At 38.7% G+C, this 27,655-nt stretch overlaps 1 protein-coding gene across 2 annotated transcripts in view; it reads left to right on the top strand.

The window, feature by feature from the left end:
• Positions 1-26,590, top strand: part of NSMCE2 (NSE2 SUMO ligase component of SMC5/6 complex) — a 128,108-nt gene extending 101,518 nt beyond the window's left edge. The window contains exons 5-8 of one of the 2 annotated variants that reach the window (XM_086875193.1): positions 13,607-13,735; positions 22,451-22,536; positions 22,872-22,978; positions 26,147-26,590. In XM_086875193.1, coding sequence (XP_086731319.1) covers positions 13,607-13,735; positions 22,451-22,536; positions 22,872-22,978; positions 26,147-26,267 — 443 coding nt within the window. In that variant the 3' untranslated portion in view covers positions 26,268-26,590. The remainder of the gene's footprint in view (positions 1-13,606; positions 13,736-22,450; positions 22,537-22,871; positions 22,979-26,146) is intronic. The other variant, XM_086875219.1, reaches the window with a different exon arrangement.
• The last annotated feature ends 1,065 nt before the right edge of the window (positions 26,591-27,655 follow it).

Here is a 27,655-nt window from a genome sequence, read left to right as displayed (position 1 = left end):
AAAGAAATGCCAGAAATGTTTGAATAATTGTATTCCATTCCAAGCAATAAAGCAGAATGGTGCAGGTGGCTCTTCCTCACCTCATGAGAAGATACCTGCAAACCTTCTGGAGGGGTGGAGTCAAGAACTGTCAAAGAAATTTCTTTTCAATATATTACTACAGACAATTTAATTCATATGGAACCATCCAGAAAAGATTGAAAAGATAAATTTGTATTGAGCCTGCACGTTACCAGCTGATATGGAACATTTGGGCATAAGATGCTCCCTGCACCTAAGACTAAGAAATACCAACAAAGCAACAGTTTATGGTTGTTTTCTGACCAGCCATTAGTGAGAGATTTTCACAGTGCTGAGGTTCTGGAATTTCAAGTTTCATTTCAGACTTAGGGAAAGCATATTGTATTGTAGAAAATCTTCTATTGCAGCCTTGGGTATTTCTTCCTGCTACCCTTTCCAGTTTTTCCTGATGCTCTTCTGCCCAGCTTGTGCTTGTGCCTGTCACTGCCATCTCTTCTGAAACCCAAGTATTTTGCTACAGTATTCTATTCTGCATATCTGCTACAGTATTTTTCATTTTACCATCCTAATTCTTGCCCAATTCATCTGCCGTGTACCACTTGACTTGTTACCTAAATGTTTCCCTTCCCTTTTCTTCTCCTATGCCTGGGTCCCTGTTTTCATTCACTCACAGTCTTTGCAGACTCAATTCTAGGCTACAAGTTTCAGCATTTTTTGTTTCTCCACATAAAGCATTTTGTCTCTCTCCTTCACTGTGTTGGTGGGCTTTTTCCGTACCTTTTGTAACTCCACTTTGAGTTGCAAAAACCAGAACTGCACATAGTACCTTGACTGGAGGACACCAGTGATAGGTGTCCAAGCAGGATGGTGCCAGTGCCATATTCCTAATGCCATTGCCAGAGGTGCACATCAGCTTCTTGGCTTCCTGTGCACTGAGCTCCCTCAGGACTGGTAGTGGCAGCTCCAGGATCTCTTTCCTTAATTTTAACTAAGAGGTCTGAGTTCAGCATTGTGCAGGCAGGGTTTAGATTATTTTTCCCTGATTAATCACTTCACATTTGTTTGCATTGAAGCTCTTCTGCCATCTTTTTGATCACTTACTTTTGTAAAGTCTTAATGTAGTTCCTCATTATCAGGACAGCACTTTACTACCTGAGTTTAATGTAGTATTCACACTTGGAGATGTCAGCACCTTTTCATTTCTCTGTGTCATTACTGAAAATATTGACTAAAATTGGTTTCAACAAAGATCCCCAGAAGGGATCATGGACCCTACTGCTGACTCTTTTCCAATTTTCAGTACATAAAAGCATCTTTCCCTAATCCTGCAGAAATATTTTTTTTTTAACAATCTTTGAAGATTGTCCTTCACCTCAGCTCCTGCTTGTGTGGAAATCCTTGGAAATATTAACTTCCTAAGTAATAATAATTTAGTAAAATATGAGTATTTTTTTTTATTATTATTCTTGCTAAGCATTTAACATGTCCAGCTTTGATTGAAGATGCTGAATGCCAAGCCCATAACATGATGGTGTCCCTTTCACTGCCAAATATCTGATATTGGATATTTTTAAAATCATCATTTGCAACACAGTTTTGCTAACTTTGTAATTCTTAGTGTGTGTCTTGGCATAATTTAATCTCAGAATAGACTTGTATCACATTTGCTAGTTTTGGTATCAAAACCAGTCAGGCAGCTGGGTCAGAAAATTCCTGTCTGACACCCTACAATTTCACAGTATTGTATCTTCTGCAAATTACTCTATTACTGGCCATGATTTCTTCTGGTAAGTTCACACCATGAATCTGCTGGGAAGTGATATAAAGGATTAACAGAATGAAATTTTGGAAATGTCATTTGGGAAGAAAGGGAGCTAATTCATATTGTTAGTGTGAAGTTTGATTAATTCAGATGACACATCATTCTTGAAAATTATTCTGGTCTAAAGGAGGTCCAGGAATCCTTACAAAGTCATATGTTACTTCTATAGTTTTAGAAGGGCAGAGAGTTTAGAGGGGCAGAGAGTATTAGAGTGTCTTTGTATTTGCTGGAACTGTAGAAAAGTGGCCTTTTACCATTGAGCAGGACAAATGAATTAACTTTTCTTTTCCTGCACCTAAAATTCTTCATGTATCTACTAGGTAAAATATTTAGAGATTCTTCCCCCCTCCCATTTTCTCACTCTGCCCACCACAGAACATAATTTTCTGGTATGATTTATGGTGGTAACTAACCAAAGGATCTAATCACAACTGTACAGAGACTGAGACTTGTTTGAATCAGGTCTTAATTTCTGTTTGGCTTCTTCTGACAGGCCTCCACAAATGGCAAGGAGGTTGTTCCATGGCCTTAGTGAGCCTTGCCAGGAGCCATTGGCAGGATGCAGAGGGCAAAGACTCAGAGAGAATCATTAAGAGCAAACAATGCTAATTTATGTTGTGAATAAAAATATTTAAAAGCTAGGAAGAACTTCAAACATTTTTAACTGTGCTTTTAGAAATATGGCAGAAATACTTCCTTTGTAGTTTTTGGATTTCAGGAATGATCTTGAGCCATCTGAGATCAGTATTTTGTGTTAATACACTCTTGCATGACAAAAATACTTAGGTAACTGTAACTGTTTACTTTTAAAGATTTTGTTGTCATGAACACAAGTCTGCAGAAGGAGGCTGTGTAAATAATTGCATTCATATGTAGAATTTGTTGGAACCTTTTGTGTGAAGACAGGGAAATAATGTATGGCTAGATACTTTTGAGCTTGTAGATAACTAATGTTCTAATCTGAGGGCCAGCTTTACCATAAGGTTTCGTTCAATGCATGAGGTAACCAGCAGTACCATTTCTTAGAAGAGATGTCGGTTTACTCTTAGGGGACTTAGTGGCATAAACTGATCCAGTGTTTGGACACGGGAGTAGCTGTCCTGATTTCTTAGAATCACAGAGGCACAAGTGAATGAAATTCTGCATAATGAGCACCCTGTGAATAAGAATGTTTTTGTTCGGGTGCCTAAAAGTCAGTTTGCAAATGACATGTTAGACAAATTTCAAACTGTTGCTCTGTTTTTCTATAGGTTTTCTATATACAATTTACTTTATCTCTGACTCTCATGAGGTTACTTTCAAGAGTTGCTTGTTGACTAGAGGTGTAAAACAAGTATTCCCTCACTGAACTCACAGTTCTACAAAGCAAAACAGATGATTCTGTGACTTTCTTAGAAGTAAGGGCATTGTAAAGGCACCCCTGATTTATTGTTATCACCAGGTTCCGGAATAGCCCTTCAGGTTCAGGCAGATGGTGTGATTTCTCAAATTCATGTTTGGTGTTGAATTCTAGAGAGGTTAGATATTTTTCTTTCTTATTCCTCATTTTGTAGGCTATTGTGCAAATCTGAGTGGTACATTCTGGCCTAAAAATTGTATTTCAGCCCCTTCTATGTCCTTCTCAGTGTTGAGATATGTGAAAGGGGGAGAATCACAGAATGATAGAATGGTTTGGGTTGGAAGGGACCTTAAAGACCACCTAGTTTTAACTCCACCACCATGGGGTGGGACACCTTCTACTAGACCAGGTGCTCAAAGCCATATCCAGCTTGGCTGTGAACACTTGAAAAGGAGCATCCACAACTTCTCTGGGAAACCTGTTTCAGTGACTTCTCACCCTCATGGTTAAGCGTTTCTTCATAACATCTGACCTGAACCTATCTTCCTGCATTTTAAAGCCTTTACTCCTTGTCCTGTCACTCCATGCCCTTGTATTCTCTCTCCAGCCCTTTTGTAGCCCCTTTAGTACTGGAAGATGCTATAAAGTCACCCTTGACCCTTCTCCTCTCCAGGCTGAACAACCTTAAGTCTCTCAGCTTTTCTTCATGAGAGAGTTGTTCTAGCCTTCTGAGCATCTTTGTGACCTCCTCCATGGACAACAGTTCCATGTCCTTCTTATCTTAGAGCACAGCACTCCCACTGGGCTCTCACAAGGGCAGAGCAGAGGGGCAGAATCACCTCCCTCAGCCTGATGCCCATGGGGTTTTTGCTGCAGCCCAGAACATGTTTGGCTTTCTGGGCTGGAAGAGCACACTGCACGATCATGTTGAGCTTTACATCAACACCCCCAAGTTTTTCCCAAGAGGGCTGTTCTTAACCCACTTTCCACCCAGCCTGTATATGTTGAAAGATATGACCAGGTGAAAAGAGGGACTTTAGAAAAGCAAAGACACATGTATAAACTGCAAATACTATTTGAAGCTGTGACTGGTTGAAGTCACTCGCTGATAAAAGTCTAGTGACAGAATAAAATAGGTGTATTGTCTCTATGACACAAAAATGTTAAATCAGCAGAATTCTGTAAATATAGTCTGTGAAAAATGTTACGGTTTTGTTTGTTTTTTTTTTGTTCAGGCTGCCTCTAAAGAAACTATTATTGCTTGCATACAAATGAAATAGCCTAAAATGAGATGATGATTCAAGTTTTACTTAAATGACAAAATTAATATTTTGAATGTACAAAACATAGATAAACTGAAAACAACAACAACAAAAAAATATTTTAATAAGTATGTTTCAGCATTTGTAGCTGCAGAAGGGAGAAAGGGATGCTTGAATGTAGTGGTCAACACGGTATAGTTCAGCTGTATATTTTCCACAGTTAGTTTCTAAGTAAGTGCAGCTTCTGTAGCTCTTCTCTTATTTTTTCCCTTTGTTATAATTTTTTTTTCAGTGTAATGAGCACACAAGTCTACATTTCAAATGAGATTGCCATAGAATACACAAATCTGTGCTAAAAGATTAGTGGTTGTGGTCTGCAGCCAGGTATTGGCGCTGGTACTGCTTTCAAGGTACTGAGGAACTGCATCTTACATTAGACATCATGTGACTAGAAATAACCCAGGAAGCAAAGGGAAAAGCTTAGAACTTTATTGCTCCGAGCTGAATGCTCCACTCTTGGAGCTGCAGAGTCATTCTCAAGATTTTTGGCTCTTGTTTTCAATTTGTTGGTTCAGCTGCACAGTGGTCCAGCTTCAGCAGACGTCAGAGTGTCTCTTTATTTTAGTAGGGCTGCTAATTATCCAAGAGTAGCTGAACTTTTTTCCTACTTCTTAGTTACTAAGGAAAGGGAAAGACTGCTGCTATTGCTTTCTCTTCCTTTAATATTTTGAAAGAAACAATATTGTGTCCTGATGTTTTGAAAGAAAGTGTTTTGGACTCTAGAAAAGCCTTAGAACTCTAAACCTCTGATGGTAGGAGAAACCTACATTTTTCTGCAAACTGTGGTTTGCAGAAAAAAAGCACCAAACTCCTGAATATGAGAGATCTGAAGCACTGTCATCAACATATGCTCTGTGAATCTTTAGCAGTTACAAGGTCAGTGGCAGATGTAGATCCCTTTGTTTAGCTGACTTTCCTGGGGCACTGTGTAAGACTCTTCAGCACCTGACTTGGTGCTCTCTCTCCCAACACGATGGTTGGGCACCCTTGCTGGAATCACCCACAGAAGAATCACTTTCAGTTTCACATAGCAGGTACTAAAGCAAGGCACTAATAGAAACTTGTATAAAATACCAAAACTGACAAAGACAGACCATAATCTGGGTTAGTTTGTGTGTCCTTGTAGTACCAATTCTGAGGCAGAGCTAACTTTGGCCACAGGATTTGGTTATCTCAGTCCATACTGCTGATTGCTGTACAGTTTCAATTAGCAAGTTGGACTATTATAATAATATAATAGGTTCTCATATAAGAACCTTCCTGACCATCCTATACTAAAATTTCTTTATCAGCTCTCCCAGCCCACATTTGCATGCTGATGAAGGGAATCACATTGTAATTTGTGTCCTAAAAGAGAAAACCTCAGAAAACCCTTAGAAAACTACCTAATCCTTGTAAACTGGACTGTGTGGCTGACTGGTGTGCTACTGCAACAATTAGTAATTACAGGCATGCTCAAAGCAAGGCTTTCATAAAACTGAATGAAAAGTATGATTAATTTCCCAGGAAGACTGACCCACCCATTCAGCCATTGACACATCTGTTGTCTTCTTTTGCTTCTTCTTTTTCTTAAGTTTCAAAGGGAAATAAAATGTCTGAAATAGAAGACCTGCCTGAACATATTCCTCTTCTGTATTTAAATTGATCTGTAAAATAATGTTTTGATTATGAGGTTTCCTAATTTCTCAAGTGTTAATAACTCTTTGCATTTTCACCCATCTACTTGTGTACTAATGACAAGTAGTGCTCAATGGATTAAATCTTCTGTTAGCCTCTGATAAGAAAGTTTCAATTATTTCAAATCAAATTGGAATATAAGTTTCTAATATTGTTAAGTAGTCTGTTTAAAAAAAAAATCACAACATTAAAAAGCTATGTATTATCTCAAGGCAATTATTTTTGGAAAGAAGTTTGTGATATTGTGCTGCTAACTTAAGACTTCAGTTAGAGACTTGATTTAACAGTAGCATAATCCTTAACCCACTTTAAACATTCAAACATACAATAACTAGATCTTTATGATGTTCCATATGAGAAAAGATGCCTGTGGTTACCTATGCCAGACATGTTTGCAGGATTAAAGTGAGAGTGCAGTAGGGTGGTGCTGATGCTACTGGTTTATACCAGTTTTTTTACCCTTTTTTCAGGGTTTTAGATCAGTGTGAGCAGGGTTGTCATTATATTCTTTCAAATAAAACTTCCCCTGCATCTTCAAAAGCATTGTATTATTTGATATTTTTAATTGTATTTGATTTTTCATGCATATATATGCTTTGTCTAAGTGTTACTTAAATTCTAAATTTTGTATGATCAACAGACTAAAAATTTTTTTCTCAAGATTTTGGCCATGACAGCAGTATATGTAAATAGGGATTTCCATCCTTCAGGGAGTTTAGGGACAACAAGATGTCTGTGAAACACAATTAGCAAAACTGCTGGTACTGCCCTTGTGGAGCTCACTTCATAGTCAGGATTCTGTTAATACAGAGTCAAATTCCTGAGTTCAAAACTGAACTAAACCAAAAAGAACCCTCTCCATTTGTGATTCTGTTGGAGGAGGAGAAAGTATTTCATAAGGCACTTGGAACTTCATGCTTATCAAAAATGAAAAGAGATAAAAGTAATGTACGTTCTTAGATCTATTGCTGGGTCAGTATGCAGACAGCATAACTTATATGGCAGCATATAACAGTGTATATGGTCAACACAAGTATCTCAAATGCTGCCTCAGTTTACCAAAGCCAGCCAATCAAAACAACCAATTAGTCAAAGATGTATTCCTGTTTTCAGAGTGAACTTTACTCTTGTGAAGATGTGATTAATGTGCTCTGGAGACCTGTAATGAGGGAGAGCTTAATTATTCAGATTTATCAGCTTGCAAAAGTTTTGGATGATCCCACATAAGCCTGTTCAGTTGGCATTCCAGAATGTGTAAGCTGCGTGTTTAGCAGTGCTCGTGGTTCATTTAAGTATGCAATTTAACCTTAAACACCAAGATTCTTGGTAATATTTTCCATTAATTAAAGAGATCCCCTCTTTAATACAACTGAGCTTATTTGAGAAGTTTCACTTTATATACTGCATGAGTTATTATTAATTCTGTGTATAGTGCCATAACAGCACTGCCTGTTTACTATATAAAGATGTGTTCCCTCCCCCAGAATGCTTGTGATCCAAGATAAGTGAGAGGAGACAATGAGAAAGCCATACTAGAAGAGGAGGGTGTGGAGTAAAACAAGAGACAGATAAGATGGAAAAAAAGAACCTGACAGATAGGCAGGAGGAGGCTCTGGGAGCACTTTGTCTGTAAGGACCTTCCGACTGCTGCCTCATTCAGCTGTGCTGGTGCTCCATGGAATCACCCACTTCCCCTCTGCTGGGGCATCACTGCCTACCTCGGTTCTCAGCTTCAGTTACATACTCCAAAGTGTCCCCTTGCTTTTTGTCATGCCACCCCTTCATGAGACACTCTCCAGCAGAAAGGGACCTCTGTAAAATAAATTTCCTTCCCTCAAACTCCCCTTTCAATGACTTCTGTTGTAGAAACACTAGTAATCCCTGAACTAGCATTAAACTAACCCTAATAATATCTTTATACTGATTAAAAGAAATTGAAAATGCTTTGTAAGTAAAAGCTGTATGCCTTGCTAATCTGTAGAAACAAACATGCTGCTTGTTCACAATCACTCTCACTCCACCATCTGTTTGCTTCCCATAACTATGGCTTTGACTTTAGTGAAGTGTTTCTTGGTTTTTCATAAAAAGTTGTTTTTAAACTTGCACAACTTTGCAACTGGACACATATACTTGTAGCAGTGAGTATTATGAAGAAGAGAAGTAGAAGGTGCATTTGACAGAAAACTAAGATTCTGTTCTGAACCTAAGTGAAACATATCCCAAAGGAGCCAGCAGATTTTAAAACAGCACTAAAGAGGTACAAGAAGACTGAAAGTCTTCTTCGGAAAGAAGAAGATATTTTTTCTTCTTTTAACAGAAGTCTGGGAATAATGAACCCAGCAGCTCTTTTATGAAATCTCCAGCCATCAGCATGAGCCATAGTTTCCATTTCTATCCACCACGTAGCTTTCTGCCTGAGGAAAACTGAGCAAAATTTATTGGCTTTTATCAGTGAGATTCCCAGTGAATGCAGAGTCACCTGTGATCACAGAGCATACCAAGGTCAGAGAGTTAAGGAAATGTCCTTCTCCTCCTTTTGAAGAGCTCTTCTGACAGATTAACCTCTATAGTCTTTTGTAGAAAAACAGGCTGAAGCTTTTGATGGAAAAAATAAAACCAGAAATGCTAACCTGTTATTCTGTCTTTGACAAAATAATTCCACATCTAGGATTTAGCTAAATGCATTAGACTAAAAGGAGCTACTACAAACTTGGCTTGTTTTCTACCTTTGCAATAATTTTATATATTGTATTGTTCTTGAGATCGCTGCAGTATTCTCCAGTCTTGTGAGGGAAGATACTTAGATTACTAGATACTTAGATTATGGATGATGCCAAAGCCAGGGAAAAAATGGAAAATCAAGATGTTCCAAAAAGTACTTGTAGACTGCTGCATCTTAGGTGTTCCACAGGAATGGCAGGAGAGGTACTGAAGCAACCACATATACATGCAAAGTAAATAGTTTGCTCTGCCACTGCATTAGCAAGGAAACCACTTCAAACAACTCTCTCTACCTAGGGAAAAATGTAGTAATAATAAGCAATAGCATAAGTCTCCACTCCTTGCCCCAGAGGTTGTCTACTAATCCTTAGGAGCCTTTGGACTCTTCAGGCTTCCTTTTTCTGTCCTCATTTGTCACTGGAAAAATATTTGTATGGGTCACAGGCATACTGCAATTCAAAAAAAAAAAAATTATTAGAGAAAAAATGTTGGCCAATGAATTCCTTTATATATGTAAAGTAAACAAATTATATATGTTCTCTGATGAAAACAGAAATTTGATACAGAAGCTAGAAATCCCTCCTGCTTGTGAATTGCTAGAAGCCCATTGTGCTGATGCTTCTGAAAGGGAACTGAATACGTTTGTGAAGGTTTTCTTTTCTTTCATTTCAAAAGCATTCTCTGGTTTGAGATCTCCCCATAGCTAATTAAAACAAGAGCACAGGGCGACATTAGTTATGCACCAGAGTGGGAGTCAGAAGATGTGAGTTCAGTTCCCAGCCCTGCCACTGACTTCCTGGGTGACCTTGGGTAAGCCTCTTGATGTTGATTTTCAAAAGGCCTCTGGGGCCAAATTTTCATATTGAAGTTTGGTTTTCAAAGGAGCTCAGTATCTAGTGATTTCCATGATGTTGCTTATGGCCAGAATTTCAAGCAAGCTCAGCAAGAAATATGCTGAGCTCATTTGAAAATCAGGCTCTTAATCTTTTTCTGCCTCAGTTTCCCATCTCTGACAGTGCTGGTGAAATACTTTCCTTGTCTGTCCTGATTGTTTAGACTGTAGCTCTGCACTGCCAGAATTGTCTTTTCATGAATGTGTATAGTGTCTTGTACAATCTTGTTTAATCTCTATTACGGTTTTTAGGCATTACTGTAATGATTGTTACACTGGTGTTCTGTTTTAGCAAAGAAAGAAACTAATCAGAAGAAAGCCTAGTTATTGTGCTGTTTCTTGGATTTGGGTGAAGATCTATACTGATTTCTTTAGTTTACTTGGGAGGATGTCATGTGGAAAACACCAAAAGCTGTACAGGGTATGTAGGTTAGCTGATTTCTCTTGTCCCGCAGGGACAGTTAATCTATCAAAGTAGCCGGTTAAGTTGGTTTGGTGTGATTTGATTTGTCAAGAAACTTATTGACTGTCTCCTACTACCTTGTTATCCTTTAGCTGCTTACATTCCAATTGTTCAATAATTTGCTGAAGAAAATTTTCAGGCACTGAGTGGTGTGAATTTCCATACATCTTCCTGTCTCCCTGGTTAATAATGTGATTCTGTTTGCAGTTCCTACTGCACCAGCTCTGTTTGCACTTTTCCCACACTGCTTTCATGCTCTTGCAACATCTCAGAGCAACATAACATTCTCTGTTGGCAAAGGCATAGTGTGCTTCTTTACTTCTTAAGTGCTGTTTGCTTCCTGGGACCCACTACAACCCATTCCTGAAATTCCAGATCAGCATTGTCAGTGATAATCGAGCTCCTGGTTTCAAGCTCTGTGCTGTACAAGCCAGAGGCCAAATGTAGTAACCCAGGAATGTGTGATTGCAAAGACTGTCACTTCCCAAGGAACTCTGCTTACTGCTAAATGACTGCCCCTTCCACATACCTGTGGGTGTCACTAATACGGTGACTCTTCCCTGCTAGGTTTGTCATATATGGGTGGCTAGCACCTCAAGCAGCTGAAAGTTTGGAAGTGATCATTTCCTATGTTTACAAAACCAGCATGCACTTGCTGCTGTTTTCCAGATTCCCCTGTACTCCCTGGCTAGAAATAGTTATTATTCAAGTATGTGCCCTGTGAGGAGTCTTTTTTGATACTTCATGTTTTCCTTTATGTGAAATGGGATGCTGTACCTAGATTAGCTCTGCAATGAAAAGTTTAGCAGGACACCTCTAGGAAGTATATGATCATCTCTGTTTTTCAGTTAAAGCTGAGTGTGTTTTGTCGTGGGGTAAGCTAAACTGTATCATTTGTCTGTGACTAGAATTTTCTATTGTTCCATTTTTCAAAAGAAAGACTCCCTTTTTGGTCTTTACTAAAAGTGCTTTTCATTTTAATGTTCTAAATTATGTTACATGTTCTAGTATTGGCATGTATGCCATGCCAAGGTGGTATTTTATTTCAAAGAGCTATTACCTGCCAGGGCTAGTATCTGTAAATAAAACCTTGGAATCAGGGAAGTACTATAGATGGTTTGGGTTTAAGAGAGCTTTAGAAATCATCCAGTTCCACCCCCTCTCCTATGGACATATTCCACAAAATCAGGCTGCTCAAAGACCCATCTAACACTTTCAGGCATGGGGCATCCACAGCTTCTCTGTTTCAGTGTCTCATCACACTCATAGAATGTCTTCCTCACACCCAATCAAAAATGTCCTCTTGCAGTTTAAAAGCTCTGCTCCTTGTCCTGTTGCTGGAGGCTCTGGTAAAAGGTTTCTCTCCAACTTTCTTACAATCCCCCTTTATATATTGATTTAGTCCGTAAAAGTTTGCCATTCCTTCCAGTTACTGAACTCAGCACCCCCATATTTATACTAGCTGTATCTGAATGTGTAGGAAAGGAGGAATCTTAAATTATCTTTACAAACCAGAGAGTCCCAGTAACACTGAGCCAAACTAAATTCTGGGTTGTAAGGCTGTGCTTTATTTCTGATGTGAAAGCAGTGACAAAAAGGTGATTCCTTAGGGTAGCTCTTTTGCATTAACTTTTGGTTTTCTTCTGTAATTAGTGCAGTTTGATTATTTCATTTATATTAAACTGTTTGAGATACAAACCCTTGATCTTCCTCAGCATCATGTAGGGATTGTACGTGTTTCTACAAGGGCTGATGTGCCAGCCAAAGAGTGCAAGGGAAGTTAATAGTCCTTAAGAGGTTAACTATAATGTTACTCCATTCTGGTAATAACTATAAGACTAAAATAACGAGTGTAACATTAACTCCTTTGCTAGAAAGATGAAGATTGTGCAGGATGCCCTGTGATTTAGCCATGCACTCGTTTTCCCTGTTACAAAGCACCAGTGACACTGCAACTGCTGTCCCATCAATTCAATGTTGGCTTCCCTTGTTCTGCTTGTCCTGCTCTTCCATTCTTAGTTCTGCTGCTGTGTACATCTGTGCTGAGGCTGTTCAAGTCCTTTCTCTGTCCCAATTCACTCCCCTATCAAAGCTGATCTGGAGAAGAAAGTGTAGGCATACAGAGACCTTGAGGGTTTAAAAGACTTTGCCTAGTGTTGGACCTAGTTAAGCCCCTCACAGTCATCCCAGCATGTTTGCCATAAAGCACAGTCATTTCTAGATTGTCTAGAATCTAGAAATGCAGAATGCCAAGGTGAAATCAGAAGTGCATGTTTTGTGATATAAATGACAGCAACAGAATGGTTAGAGTTTTCTGATGTGTGTAGCGTTAAAGAAGATGCACTCTGCCAGTTACACTCCTGGCAAATGAGAATCTACAGGAAGGGATTTAAAATAAATATCAATCAGACTTAGAATTAACTACTAATTACCATCAGAAGGTACTAGGCCTCTGCAGTTATAATCCATGAGTATTTATAGCTCAGGGCTCTAGCATTGGATTTTTTCCTACTGACTGCCACTCAAGAAGCCTAATCACGGGACAGGTTGAGAAAAATCATCTCAAACCCATGACACCATTATGTTTGGCTGCACAAGCCAACAATGACATTATTTTGGAGGATGCTCTATATACTGAGATTAGGAACACTTTTTGTTTATTTTAGGGAACATTTTACTGAGGATTATTACAGTGAAGATTTGCTCAGTGCGCACAGCATAGTTCATGCAGAATGTCTTCGTATACATACAGGCAATATATCACCCTGCTTTAATCTAAATGAAAACCATGCAGTTTTATGATTGAACAGTGGCCAATCTGTAAGTCTCTCTTAAAGGGACTACAACTCATTTTTATTTTTTATTTTGTTTTGATAAGAATTATTTTTTCTTTTCTTTTTAAAGTAGTTTAGCAAAGACATATTATTTTATAAGTATGACTTAATAGAAAATTACCATGTGTTCTCCAGCACAAGTAGAATCTCGTAGAATAAACAACCAGATATTGTGCAATTACTAGAAGATACTGGGTTTTTTCTGTGTTGTATTTTTTGCTTTTAGTGCGGAACTGATGCATTCACTAAGAAATGTATTTGGAAATTGTTCAGAGCCTTAGTTACTGAGCGGTAAGACCGTGTGATCTAATGGGAAGGACAATGGTCTAACACAGGGTGCTGGTGGTTCTGGATGTATTCCTGCCCTGTGCCTCAGTTTTCTACCGATGAAATGGTCACAATAGTATAATTGACCTCTTTCTATAGTGCTTTATGTTCAAGAGAAGAAGGGTGTTAGTACCTCTACAAATTTACAAAAAGATTTGTTGCTTAAGAAAAATTCCTCTTCTAAGCAGGTTGTCAAGGTTGTGGGCTGGTAACCAAGGCAGGAGCAGAGCAGGAGGTGCAGCCCCAAGGAAGTACCCAGGCTATCTCAGAGGCATTCCAGGCAGTGCAAAGCTTCAGAATTCAGAACAACTGGAGTGGTAAAGTTTATACTCAAAATACAGGAAAAAAAAAAAATTCTATTAAAAAACTTGGGAGATGAACACAACTTCTCTTTTTATACATCCTAATAATAAAGCTCAAAAGGTTATGTGGATATATATAGTGCTTCACTGCACATTGAATTATATTCACTTGATGCTACATTTTAAAATTAAGTAAATTCATTCTGAAAGTAGATAAGAATTTTAGAAAGCATTGTGATGTATTGAAATGCATCACTAAGAAGAGAACTGCAAATGCTGTCCTCATTAAGACTAATTTTAAAATAAAATATAGCACCTAAATATTTCTTTCAAGTGCTTCAACATTTAGGGGATGAAAAAAAGTGTATTTTGTTCCCGCCATTTTGTTTTCACATTTTATTATTTGTATTCATGTCTTTATTCAAGAGCAATATTTTACATTAGTCTTCTGGTACAGAGAAGCATATCTGTTCTCCCCTCCTTCCTTTGGATGAAAAGAGTAGTGAAGTTGGTTTTCTGTACTATAAATCCGCCCGTTCTCAAAGGTGACAGATGGCTCTTTCCTGTGCTTTCTCTTCAGTTTCAGAGTTGCTGAGTCTCTGTCATTCTTGCCAATCACAAAACCAACAGGTTAATGTTCAGGTATTAGAGCTTCATCCCTCCCATACTATAGCTTATAAATATTCCTGCCTGTGTCCCCAACACATGACAAACTCCATGTGTCTGTATTCACAACTCTCCTGGCACCAAGGCACATTATTCTAAGGTGTTTTCAGAGACCTCTTTAGAATAGGAAAACAGTGAAGTCTTTGTCAAAAAGTCTTGTGAGAAGAATGTGAAGAGACAGATTGAAATGGCAATCTGAGTGATAATTTTCTAGGGGTATGATCATTTGGTGTAGCAGCCTTCTGGATGGACTGATAGGGACCACTGCTATGTGGTCTGCTTGCCCTGTCACTGCTCTTTTGTTTTCTGTCCGTTACCCTGGAACAGTTCTGTTCAGGAGGATATTCTGGCAGAAGCTTGTTCCACCTGAAAATCTATCACTGGTTCACTTTTTCAGAAGTGAATGTCTTCAAGAATGTACAAATGACATACTAAAATAGGCAAAGTGACTCCCAGCCACAGGGCTTACAAGATACATGATGTAACCTTTTGTTGACAGATGTCACAGACATGATTTCTGCTTGTAGGGAATACATGCAATGGATTGTTCTGAGAAAATATGAGTTGAATTTACAGAATAGACCATTCAGGGACTGATAGGGACTTTTGCAAAAAAAGATGGGCTCCCATCTGCTGTCAGTACCAACAGCTGTCCTCTCACTACTCCAGCCCAGGATTAACCATGCCTTCCTCAAGTCCAGTGTGGAAGTGGATTAGGCTAAACAGCCAAAAGGCACTCCTAGTGCAGAATAGGAGTGTCCACACACTGAGTTAGTGCCAAGTAGTTAATGCATTCTGTATTCACACCCTCGCTTATTTTGCAACTTCCCTGTGTAGGCAAGCCCTACATGTTCATGTCATTTGATGGTTAGCATTGCATCAGTGACATTCCAGATTCTGACCACAATGTTAGTAATGGAAAGTGGTTCATCTTCTAATGAAATGGTAGGCTTTTTTTTTCCTGGTTGCATCTTTTGCAACTTTTTCTTTCATGTGTCTGGAGTGAATTTCTTCATTTTTTAAATGTGAGTGATATTCTTCTCATCTCTGATATATGAAATGATGCTCTCTAAGCATAGCAATTGCCTTTATACATTATACTTCATGAGACAGTGATTGCTCAGCCTTTTTTCTTCTGAAGAGCAGGAGAGCTCCAAGTAATAAAAATGTTCTTTACATATATTTGGAATTTAGTAGCTTGTGTCTGATATATTTTTTCCTCATAAGATGTTCCAGTTTTCGTGCTTCACTCGTACTGTGGCATCCTTAACACTTGTGCTCCATTGTCACATGCCTGGCACGCATTCATGTAGACCTAGAGTTTCCTGGTCATTTAAGCAGTCTCTTTATCAGTTTGGTTTATTTTCAGCAAGTCTCTGGTACTTAACCTGCTTCTTAAGTTTACATGTCATCGTGGGTGATGGTAGTTAAGATGGAAAAATATGGCCACCTTAGGTTTTCCAGAAATAGTAGCTCCTCTGAGCTTACTGATGAGCCTTCATGACATATTTTTAGGTAATCTTCACCTCCCCCAGCAGCTTCTTCAGATCGAGTCCAGGTAGCAGCAATGAGGAAACTGCAGTTTAAAATGTTTTCAAAGGACTTTGAAGTCTTTCTCATGTTCCTTTGCAATAGCAGAAGGATCAAGAAAGCTGCCTATGTGTTTGCCTACCAAATTGCTTGAGTTATGTGGTTTATAATCAAAGATATCCTTTCTGTTCTACTGCACAGAAGTTCCCACTGCACAACTGTCTGAATTTCCTCAAATCTAAAGTTGGAAAAGTTGGTGTCTTCTCACTTTGATTAGTGTGTGAGTTGGTTTCGAAGGGTTTTCTGGAGTTCTTGTTGTTTTTTTGGTTTTTTCCCCAAAAAATTTGTAGCCACATTTTATTATTAATATATTAAACAGCAGATTGGATCTAGCTGCAAGTGTTTTCCAGTCTCCTTCACTTACCTTATTTCTGCAAGAGTTGTCCAATAACATTTCCATCATATCACAGTTTCTCTTGATTTAAAGGCCATTCTGGAAAACTGGCATAAAGCAGCTCTACCCACTAGTGAAAGGGTAAAATGGGAACAGTATTTCCATTTAGAATAGTGTATTTTAAAATAACTGTAGCTTAGTGGGACAAAATACTGTAAAATATACAAGTGTTGTGAATTTGATGGCATTAAAGGAGTTTTTAGAGGATTGCTGTTTAGTGCAAGACATGATCCTTTCCTTCCCCACCATTATGTAAAGGAACTAAAAGATCATTAACACATTCATCTAACCTGTATTTCACACTTCAGGAAAAGGATTGTAATTTTATTTTGGATTGACCAAATGTACCTCTATGTGCTTTTTTGCACAAGTATCTGTCAAACAGGGTACATACAAAGCCCTTGGCAATAAATTACCAGCAAGTTTCTTGGCCTGGGCAGAAGCAAGTAAATTTGCAATTGCAATCTGGAGCAACATGTTAGAGGCCACCTTCCTTAGATCAACTTTGTATTGCAACACCAGCAAGTAATCAAATTGTAATGTACTCCAATGCAAAGCCTCGTTTGGCTTGGTTGGCAAATTAAACTATCGCATGCCTCTGGCAAAAAGCACAAAGCCTTTGAACTGTTTGACTGCAGCTGTAGCTTGCACACCTTATTTTCCCTCTTAAAAATCAAATTAAACTATAACCTGCAGCCTCTGCAGTAATTTTCAAGGAAAATTAAGCTGTTGCTAGCCTTTCTAGCAGAGATAACTGTCTCTAATCAAGCTGAAAGGTCCAGGCCAAAATTCCCCTCTCCAAGTTTAGACAAATGCATTGAAGGAAAACTCCAGGGCTTATTAAGTATGAAGATTTTACCTCTGACTCAGGAACTGGCCACAAATTGCTAGAGACTAGGATAGTTTGCCAGGAAGGTATTACTCTCTACTTCCCCTTTTCTTTCACTCCTACAGCATTTACTGCAGATCCATCCCTCAGGAAGGACACTGGACAGTTGTTCTGGTCTGCTCTCTGGACTGAAGGCTAACCCAAATTCCGAGCAGTGATGGGCATGCTGACCCACTTCCAAACATTACCTGATGTTCTCAGCAGTGTCAGGTCTTTCCTTTAGACTTGGCCCTGGCCCTTCCTCACCCCAGATGCCTTCTGACTCGTAGAGCACAACTCTCAGATGTGACAATGTCCTTCACCTCCCCCACCTTTCATTATTTTCTGTGCCCTGCTGGCAGGATCACTTGGCATCTGACTTGTCCTCATAACATTGATGCTTTTCTTGGACCTCTCAGAGATAGGATTTTTCCCAGCCTGGATGAGTTGCTGTTATTTCTATGGAGTCAGCAGTACAATAGACCCTCTTGGGAGCCAAGACCTTGTCTGTCTGGTGGCTCAGGCTTACAAAGACTCAATCCCACATGCTTAACATTGCCCTTTGATTCTCAGGATTAGTTTCTGACTGTGGCAGGTGAGAAGGCAGAACAGTCCAGCACAAAAGGAAAGAAATCAATTGAGTTTACATTGCAACATGTACTCACTGAGAACCAGGTTAGAGAAACAGAAATTGGGGAGAGGGCATTGCTGACCCTGGGAGCAGTAAGCAGACAGCAGTCTCCTGGTTGTAGAAATAATGACAGTGGAGAGGATTTTTCCTCTCAGGTTTTTTTAACATGTATATTATCTATGCTTAGTGTAATTCACAATCCAGCAGTTAATGTCTCTACACTATGGTTTTTCTATTTTTAAAAGTTGGCTTTAAAGTTCTCAGTTTCTCACAGCAAAAACTGAGCTAAGGCATGTTAGTCACAATATTATCAAGAGATGAAAGTGATAGAGATATAAATTAATACCAGCTTTTAATTAAAATAGAATAAGTAAAAAAACAGCTGGCAGTTGTAATATTCATTATGATGTGTTACCAAAAATAGATACCTTTATAAGAATGCAGTTTTATTACAACAGCTGTAAACACCATTGCTGAGATAGACAGATAGAAAATGTGTTACTAATACTCATAATATGTTTCAGTTGGCTGGAATGGAAAACTAGAAACTGTTAAGGCTCTTAATATGTGATCTTTCAGACTACCAAAATAGACGTATGCACTTCCGTTACTTAAGGCAACATCTGAATTTTGGGAACAATAACTTAGTGTTTTCTGCATCTGGTTTTAATTTGCAAAGAAAACTAAATTTTATTAAAATATAACCTGACTTAGCCGAAATTTGTATGATCCAGTTTTTTTATTTCTTTCTGTAGTACAGTCAGATTTGAAATTTAGATCCACCAAATTTTTATACATTTAATTTGGTAAAAAATCCCTTTGACCTTAATGAAAACATCTTGCAATATGAGGCTACAGATACAGATCTACAGTTTAGACCATCTTTCTGACCAGCTTAGTATATATGTGTGTGTGTTGTGTAATCTGTGCAAAATTTACTGTCACTGAAAAAAGTTATTTTCCTTTCTTCTGTAATGTAGAACATCAAGCAATAACAACAAATCTGTGGGTGGTTTATCTGATTTATGCTAATTTGCTATTGACATGCTTGAGGTATTACTTGCATCATCCAAGTCTTGCATATTTGTTTTTAAAAATATTAGCTGCTTATGAAAAGGAAATATTTTAAATAATGATTCATTTGGGCTGTGATCACCTCTTGAAACCAGGGCCCCACTCTGATAGGCTGTATACAAAATTATTGCAAATGAAGTGCAACCTGAAGTGTTTAAGATAAACTTGCAGCAAGAGGACAGTTTGAATCCAAGAAGATTAATATACCCTACCTACAAGGATTAGGTCTCAACTCATGAAATTTCAGCCATTAAACATGAGGCATCTGAATCACCTCCAAAGCCAGTATGGGAAAAAGAGTTACCCCAGCCTGAGATTTAGCTCACATAATTTAAACACCTGAGGCCTTCAGGGGAGGCTCAAACACCAGTACACAAGCTTGAGCTCCTGTTTTTGAACTTTGATGCTTCACTACAGTCTCCTAAATCCTTGTGTCAGTACCTAAGTAAGCATACACAGAAGTGATGAGGGAAGTGGTGACTCTTTAGCAAAGTCAGGAGTTGCTCCACAGGTGAATACTCTTCCAGAAAAAGGCACTTACATGCATATCTTACAGTGTTGGACTTTAGAAGTAAAGTCACAGGCATAAGCCCCACATTTTAAAAATTCACCCACTTTCCTTGACACCTATATAGTGATTTAAAACAAACACCTTTTGTAAGGAATCCCCTGTCCTAGATCTTGCTATTACTGGTGCCATTTAATGTCACTGACTGACATGATGCTCAGGTACTCTGGAATTTCATGCCAGGCTGATGGGTTGAAACTAGGTACAACACATAAAAATGTGATGTTTTCCACAGGAAAGATTAGAGCTGCAGTATGTCACAATTTGCAAATACGTGAATTTAAGGACAATATGAATCTCTTGTTCTTTATTGGCATTCCTTGGAGGAAAAAAATCATTATGATATTGAAGTAAAACAGCCCATGCCAAAGCTGCCACCTGCCAGTAACTCCAGTATTTCTTAGTCTTGGTGTCTTAGTGGGATTTCAGCCATTGCTTTGTATTTCAAAACCTTCTTTTAAAACAAAAACACAATTTTTTTTCTCCAAAAGTTGTACTTTCTTCAAATACTATAGACTAAACTATATATATGAATGATCTAAGAATAATATATGTGATAGAGTTTTTTTCTGGAAACTGGTGACTATTTCTGGTGCCCATACCATTGCCGTTTTGGTATTTATAGTTAAATTGTGCCCACTTTTTCCTTCTGATTTTCAAGTGTTTGCCTTGGTTAGGTGGTCAGTATCTGATGAAGGTATGTTAATATTCTTGGAGATTGAAGCCTTGAAATTATGATTGACATTGGACATTTGAGCTCCTTCTCCCCCAGAATCCACATCCTGTTGATTGCATTTGACCTTAGTAGCAGACATGGAAATATATTTGATGATTGCCTGAGTATCCCTGTGGTATTCATAAGAGTAAAATCCTAAGATGATTTGGGTTGGAAGGGACCTTAAAGGTCATCTAATTCTAACCCTAATACCTGGGGTCAGAGCACCTGGGTCAGAAACTTTCCTAAATGCTTGGAATATTGAAATGGAAAGAAGGGCAAGCTCTGTTAAGGAGGAAGGTCTGGAAACAGGTCTGGCATACCAGGAGGTGCTGTAGTGGAGTGATGGCTGCCACATCAATGCCGAGAGTCCCCCAGCCAGAGCTGTGCTGGCTCACGGGGCAGCGAGCTCAGCCCAGGCTGGGTGTCAGAGGTTTTGGTTGCTCCACGGGTGATGTCTGCTGGTATCATCCGGAAGGTGATGGTATCACACAGGCATGCAGGATTGACCATAAGTTAGGAAACACTGGTCCTTAATAGATGTGGAAGACTGAATACCAGGGATGCAAAGATTAGCTGATAGTGTACAACAGCAGCACAGGGAACAGCACAGGGAGACGCTGTAGAAGGCAAATCATGAAGTAATTCTAAACTCTCTGTGTTTGCTTGTGTTTCTCACTCCTCCCTTGGAGTTCAGCTTGTCCAGCTAGAAAGAAAAATGTTCTCTTTGCTTGAGACACCTTGAGGACTGCACCCCAAGGCCCTTCTTTACCTCTGCAAAGGCATTGCAGAACTACCCCAAAGGAATGGAAAGCTATGGGAGGTGTAAAGTTTGCTGTTATTACCAGATAAGATTCAAAGATAAACAAATGCATTCAACTAAAAGCCTAGATTTACAATAACAGAGGAGAGCTAGAAGATAATATGTATGCATTTTATTAAAGCTGTAGTTATCTTTCTAAATATATATAAATATGTACATATTTGTCTCTTCCTTAGCTGCACCAAAAGTGTCTCAGCTTTTGACTTTGGCTAACTTCTGCATGGAACACTGGTTGGTGTGCCCATGGGTGCACAGAGTTGCTTATACCTTGCTTTTTCCTTCCTATAGGTGAGGACCTGTAGCTCCTCCAGCTCTAGGTGGATTTATTCTCATTTATCTGCCCTTCATTCCCTGGCATTAGGCCACTGGGTGTTTTCTGGGAATTGTCAGTATTTCGTTCTGCCCCTCCTCCTTAAGGGTACTTCAATAACATTTCTATTGTCCATGACACTTTTTAGGTTTTGTTTTTCACTAATTATAGTTTTAGCAAAATACAGCAGTGTTGTATTTATTCCGTGAACCCCTTCATTCTTACGCCCTGTGGAGAGGTGCCTGCCCTTCACAGAACACGGGCTGGAAGGGGTTTCAGAATATACACAACACAGACTCAGAGTATCTTAGACACAGGAGGCTCAGACTTGCATGATGTGACCCCTGGTTTATTGTACGTGGTTCGCCCGAGGGCAAGAAAGAGGCCAAGATGCCTTGGGTGCTCTCTCTTAAACCAGGGGGAGGGGGTGGTCAAAAATACAGGGGAGTTACAGCCAATGGGACAGGGGAAGGGAAAGGGAGCTTTAGGTAAGGACTGACATTATACAAAACCAAGGGTGAGTTCTTCCCTTGGGACATACCATAATTTTTAAATGCACTACAACACAGCAGCATCACTTTATAAATGATGCATTATGATAAACGGTACAAATTCCTTTTTAAGTGTGTACAGTATATACAGGCTATGCAGAAAGCCCATTTATGACACTCAAACACAAGCTAATACTGAGGGTAGGACTGCCAGATCTGCTTCACCTCCTCCTTTGTTAGGTTCTGAGGACTCACCTGTGTGTTACTGGGTTTTGATGAACTTGAATCGCAGATCTTCAGGACAGCCTGCTCTCCTTCCCAGCCTTTCTTTCTTGGCTGTAGATAGCCATACACACACACACACAAACTTGTTACAATATAAAAATCCACATTTTCTAAAAGACATTATAGTACAGGGTTTTTTTTCGGTGTCTTGTTCATGGAGTGGTGCAGAAACATGCTGTGATATTTTAGATATCACATGTGAGATAGTGCTTGGCAAATGTTGACTTTTATTAGCTTATTTTAAGTATTGGCAATCTACATTAAATAAGAAGCATATTTTTTCTTTTTTTCCCATTCTATGTTTTCATAAATCAGATCATGATAAGGACACCATTGAACAAATTGATGAAGATATAGCTGTAACTCGGAGTCAGATAAACTTTATTTGTCCCATTACACAGGTATGTATCACTGCTACAGTAATTGACAGGGAATAGTTATTTCATATTCTTCATTGGTTTGTTTATTACAAATTTGCAGTACCTGTTAAACAACATTATATTTAACAGCAAAATCGTATCAATTTTAAGCATTATTAGAGAAGAGCAATACTGCTTGGGGAGGAAAACCCATGTAAGTAGGAATGTAATTTACCAAGCAGGACCTCATCCCTTAATTTGACTGGAATGCCATGTATAAGTGGCAAAAACATTTCCTGCTGTTTCACATAAAATCTCAGAAGAAACATTTTCAAGGACATTATCAGTTCCTTTAAATCAGTCCTTACTCATTACAGATGACAATGAAGAGGCCAGTACGGAACAAAGTCTGTGGACATAGTTATGAAGAAGATGCCATTCTAGAAATGATCCAGACTCAAAAGCAGAAAAAGAAAAAAGTCCGGTAAGCTAAAAAGAATGTGTGGAAAAGCTGTTTGCTTTGCTGTGTAAGTGGAATTTTACTCCACTTGTTCTAGGAAATGTATTTGGATTGGAAAGGCTGCAGGAAGTAAAACCTCAGCATCTGCCCAAGTCACAGTCTCCTCATTAGTACTCAACATGTGAAGGTGCTTTTCTTTTTAATGAAAACAATGTGTAAGGAAATACTCAGGAATTGTGTGGGGAAATAACAGCTACTTGTGGCTGCACAACAGAAGTAAAGAGATTTTTTATAGCCATGACCAACAAAGAGAGACCTCAGTTTCCTAAATTTTAGTTGCTGGTTTGTTCCTGCTGCTTATGCAGCAAGCCTTGAAGTAAATGAAAAAAAAAAATTCCTCCATGCACCTTCTTTTGCAGTTGTATTCCAATGGAGCTCAGAAATATGAAAACAACTGAGTGTTAAAGTAAGAAATATTAAACCACAACATTTTAGATAGAACAGAATTTAGGAATGAGATCAGATAATGCAGTTCAGTTCCTATCACGATGCAGTTAAATAATTCTTTCCTTATATCATCAAAATAGTCTGCCACTTTTCCACATGGGATGTATTTTTTTGAATGGAAAGATCTAACAGTTGAATTTTTAAACCTCAAATTCTCCACAGTAAATTTGAAAATGAGAATTATTAAAAAAAAAAAAAAGAGGAAAAAGAAAAGAGGATTGAATACAAATGCTTTTTGGAGCAAGTTGAGAGGACATATCATCTTATGATTGATTTCACATTTGTTTTTACCTCCTGCTCTGGGGCTGGTGGAAATGGAAATTTAACGGTTGTGGACTTCTTAATAAGAAGTCCAGTTTGCTCAGGAAGGTCTGTCAGAGACCAGCAACCTGATTTTCCTGAAGATAATGCCACAGGTGGCTTATTGCCTCCATCTGTTCCTCTGGCATTTCTGTTAGACTCTACACAGTCCTCCATGGGGGTTACAAAGGTGGAGCTGGAGTTTTTATTCCATGCTCCTTCCCAGCTACAGGAAAGCACTGCTATAAAACCAAGCATCAGTTGGGATGCCCAGCCACTATCTCAGTGTCAAGATAGCTTGAAGAACAAGATGGAAGTACCTTGCTTTTGTTACGACGTCTAGGGAAAAATCTGGAATGGGTGCAATATACTGGGAATAACAACAAAACCAGCAACATGGATGGACAGAAACTTGGCTGGAAAAATGAACAGGAGTTGGGAAATAGCTCTCAAGCTGAAAGAAAGTGAGTGTTCTGGAGGATAAGGAGAGGCTAAAAAGCATGTGCTCAACTGCCCAATGACAAGAATACCTTCTGTGATACTGAATTCAGGATGTTCGTATCTAAATATTTCTCTGTTGTTAAATCCATCAGAATAGTTTCAATTTAGGATAAATGGTTGTAGTGGATCAAAAGTTTCAGGTCTGCTGAAAAACAAATAGGTTCACATGATTGAATTTTATTTTACCTTTTAAGAAATGGAAGAATAGAGAAGCTCTGGACTTAAAAAAATCATATCAGCTGTACACACCTAGCTTTAAAACCTACCTTATACCCAAACTGAAATTATTTGTGCAGTCTGAACACTGGCAGTTCTTAATATTCAGCTTTTAGCTTGCAGCCTTACCATTTTTACGGCAGTTATTCCAGTGCTAGAAAATCACACATACAGCAATTCCACAGCTTCTCTGTAACTAAATTAAGGACTCCTTGGTTTTCTCTGCCCAGTCTGACCAATCTACCGTAATTTCAAACTTTCTTATGAAAATGCAGTTATTTTGAAAACCCATCATCTGCTGTGGTGGGAAAACAGGCCAGTTCTTCCAATAAGTTCCCTGTTTCAGTATCCCAATCCCATGGTGTGGCTGCTGGGCTGTGCTCCTGCCAGGGATACTCCTGTGGGAGCAGGTGTCCTGGCAGAGCAGGGCATGACCACAGGATCCTCACTATTCTGACTCTGGACTCAGAGCTGTTGCTCACTCTGGAGACACAGAGTGGCTGTTTCCTCACAAGTACTTCCCAGTTGGAATCCACGGGATCCCTTCAGTGCCCTTGGCAGTGCAGTGCCTGCCTGCCAGCCCTTCAGCTGACGTACACACAGCCCTGTGCTGACAGATTTGTCACACACTCCTTGAGGCAACTCTTACGTCTCTGGGTTTGCTCACTATTTTCCACTGCCTGGAAGGACATACTAATACTTTATGCTTACAGGAAATGTGGGAAGCTTTCTGAGCACTTGTTATTCATTAATCCAGCAAGCTATTGCTCTGCTAAGGTGATAAATGGGAAAACTGAGGCACAGAGCAATTAAATGACTGATTTATGACAAACACAGTAAGCTGTGGATGAATCTGGAGTAGAATGGTCACGAGTACTGAGTATAAATAAGTTCAGCACCTCAGGAAAAAGTTACTTGAAGAAAGGAAAAATTCAGGAAAAGTGTTCCTTCTGACTAGAGGTATCATCTGTATGTTTGGGCCACCACCAAAGGAAAATGACCTTTGGTCCCTGAATATCTTTCACCTTGGTGTCTTTATCTGGCTGTTTCAAGTAGTTATAAGACATTTTGTATTTGATTGTCTTCTAGAGGCTGTTAATTTGACCCTATTTCTCCTTTCTGAGCTTTCACAGCTCATAAAAGGTCAGGTTGATTTTTACACCAACTAGATAGTCCACTGATTCACCAGTCAGTCATGGCAAGGCTCATTCCCTTTTATTTGTTTCCCTAGAAAATAATTTCCCTACTTATCTAACAGTGAAGATTATACTTCTCCACTACATATTAGTAAGGTAAGAGGTATTTACCTGCAGTTTGTATAGGACTGCAGAGAGATAAAGCAACACAGAAAGGTGTCCATGCAGTGCTGATATCATTGCTGATGAAGGCAGCTTCTGTGCTTGAAGCAAGAGAGTGATCAACAGGGGAAAGGCTTCATCTCTCACTGTGCTCCTTCTTTCCTTCCTTCAGCTGATGATTCTCACCGGTTGGGATAGATTTATTTTTCCCTATGTAGAGCTGGTGAAGAGGACAAGAGGTAACAAGGAACTGGCAGAAAGAGTGAATCCCATAAAAAAACCCAACAAACTAGCAGATACTATGCAAAAGCCTTTATCTGACAAATACAAATCTTCCAATTCAATGAATTTTCTCTTTTCTTTCTAACAGATGCCCTAATATGGGCTGTAGCTATGTTGATGTAAAAGGATCAGATCTTGTACCAGATGAAGCACTTAAAAGAATGATTGACAGTCAGAATAAACAAAGCTGGTCAACACTGGACACGTGAGCTGAGTATGCTACTGCCACAAAGAAAATTTGTTATTAGACGTCTTGTGAGATAAGTTGCTGATTCTAAATAGGTTGTATAACTGATTGTTATTTGTTAAATATTTCATTTATAAGTAAATAATTGTTGAATGTTTCATTTATAAGTAAATAATTGTTAAATGTTTCATTTATAGCCAAAGTTTAGCCTCTGCTGTAACTGAAAGCATTTTTTGAACTCAGGACTATAAGGAATTCCAGTTAAACTTGTTTGGGTCTTTTCTACCTTACTGAATTTCTAAAAGCTTGCATTTGATAAATAAAGCATGTTTTGTAGCATTTAAACTTCCTTGTCAGTGTGCTAGTTTCTTCAGCATATTAGAGATGCAGATCCTGCCAGCATGTAATAATGTGTGTTTTGCTCTATACTGCAGACAGTTCTGTTCCTGTCTCTGTAACTTCTGGGAATGCTTGGAGTAGGGCACTGTGACCAAGGATTTTCATTGCCTGAGACCATGCCCATGTTTTAACACAAACCTTGGAGATGAATTTTCAGAAAGTTCTGCATGCTTAGATATTGTTTCTAGCCACAGAGAACAGCCACTCAGCTTTGAGGATCTTGGCCTTGTTTTTATAATTTTTGAACTCTCTTCCCTGACTTGGGCTTTTCTTTTGAAATTCAGAAGCATTTAATTCAGGTTTTTTTTTGCATTTGGGAGTCCCAGAAGGCTTTACCTTAATATTGTAGGCTAGAAGACTACAATTATTTACAGAAGTATTCCAATAACTAAATTTTAGATAGTACAAATATATTGTAACCATATGCCTTGGATTGAAAAGCAGTTAATTTAATTTTATATAAGCTTCCGATATCTATGCTTTCAGGCACAGATACAGAAAAGAACTTAAACTTTGTGACACTATTTATTGTCTAAATTGATCTGAACACATCAGGCAGATGAGGTATATATATATACATGAGTTAGAAATAGCCATAGGTAAAAGGAGCTGCCTTGGCAGTCATATGGCAATTATCTCTTGGTATATGTTAAGCAGAAAATACAGGTTTCTTTGAGCTTTGGGATCCTTAACGGGCTAGGTGGTATTTTCCATGTATTTTTTCAGAACGTACAATGCAACATTTCTTGTAAAATGTAGCTGAGGTACCCATATGCTAAGGTTTTCACTCTGGGTTACTGTTTGCTAACAGCTCTCCTTTCATAGACCATTATTAACCCCAATTGCACTTAAGAGCACAAACCACTTCAAGCTGAAAATTGTTATTTTGTAATTGAAGAATATTAATCTGCAAGCTGATTTCATAGCTGAAAAAGAGAACTGAACATTATTACTTGCACTGGGTTTTTGTGTTCAAAACACTTAATGGGAATTGGCTGGCTAATTTTCATT

This window comes from Cyanistes caeruleus, chromosome 1 (genome assembly GCF_971803275.1).
Source record: "Cyanistes caeruleus chromosome 1, bCyaCae1.hap1.1, whole genome shotgun sequence".
NCBI classification, from domain to species: Eukaryota; Metazoa; Chordata; class Aves; order Passeriformes; family Paridae; genus Cyanistes; species Cyanistes caeruleus.
Note: the sequence above shows the minus strand (reverse complement) of the source record. Positions and strands in the feature narration are given on the sequence as shown.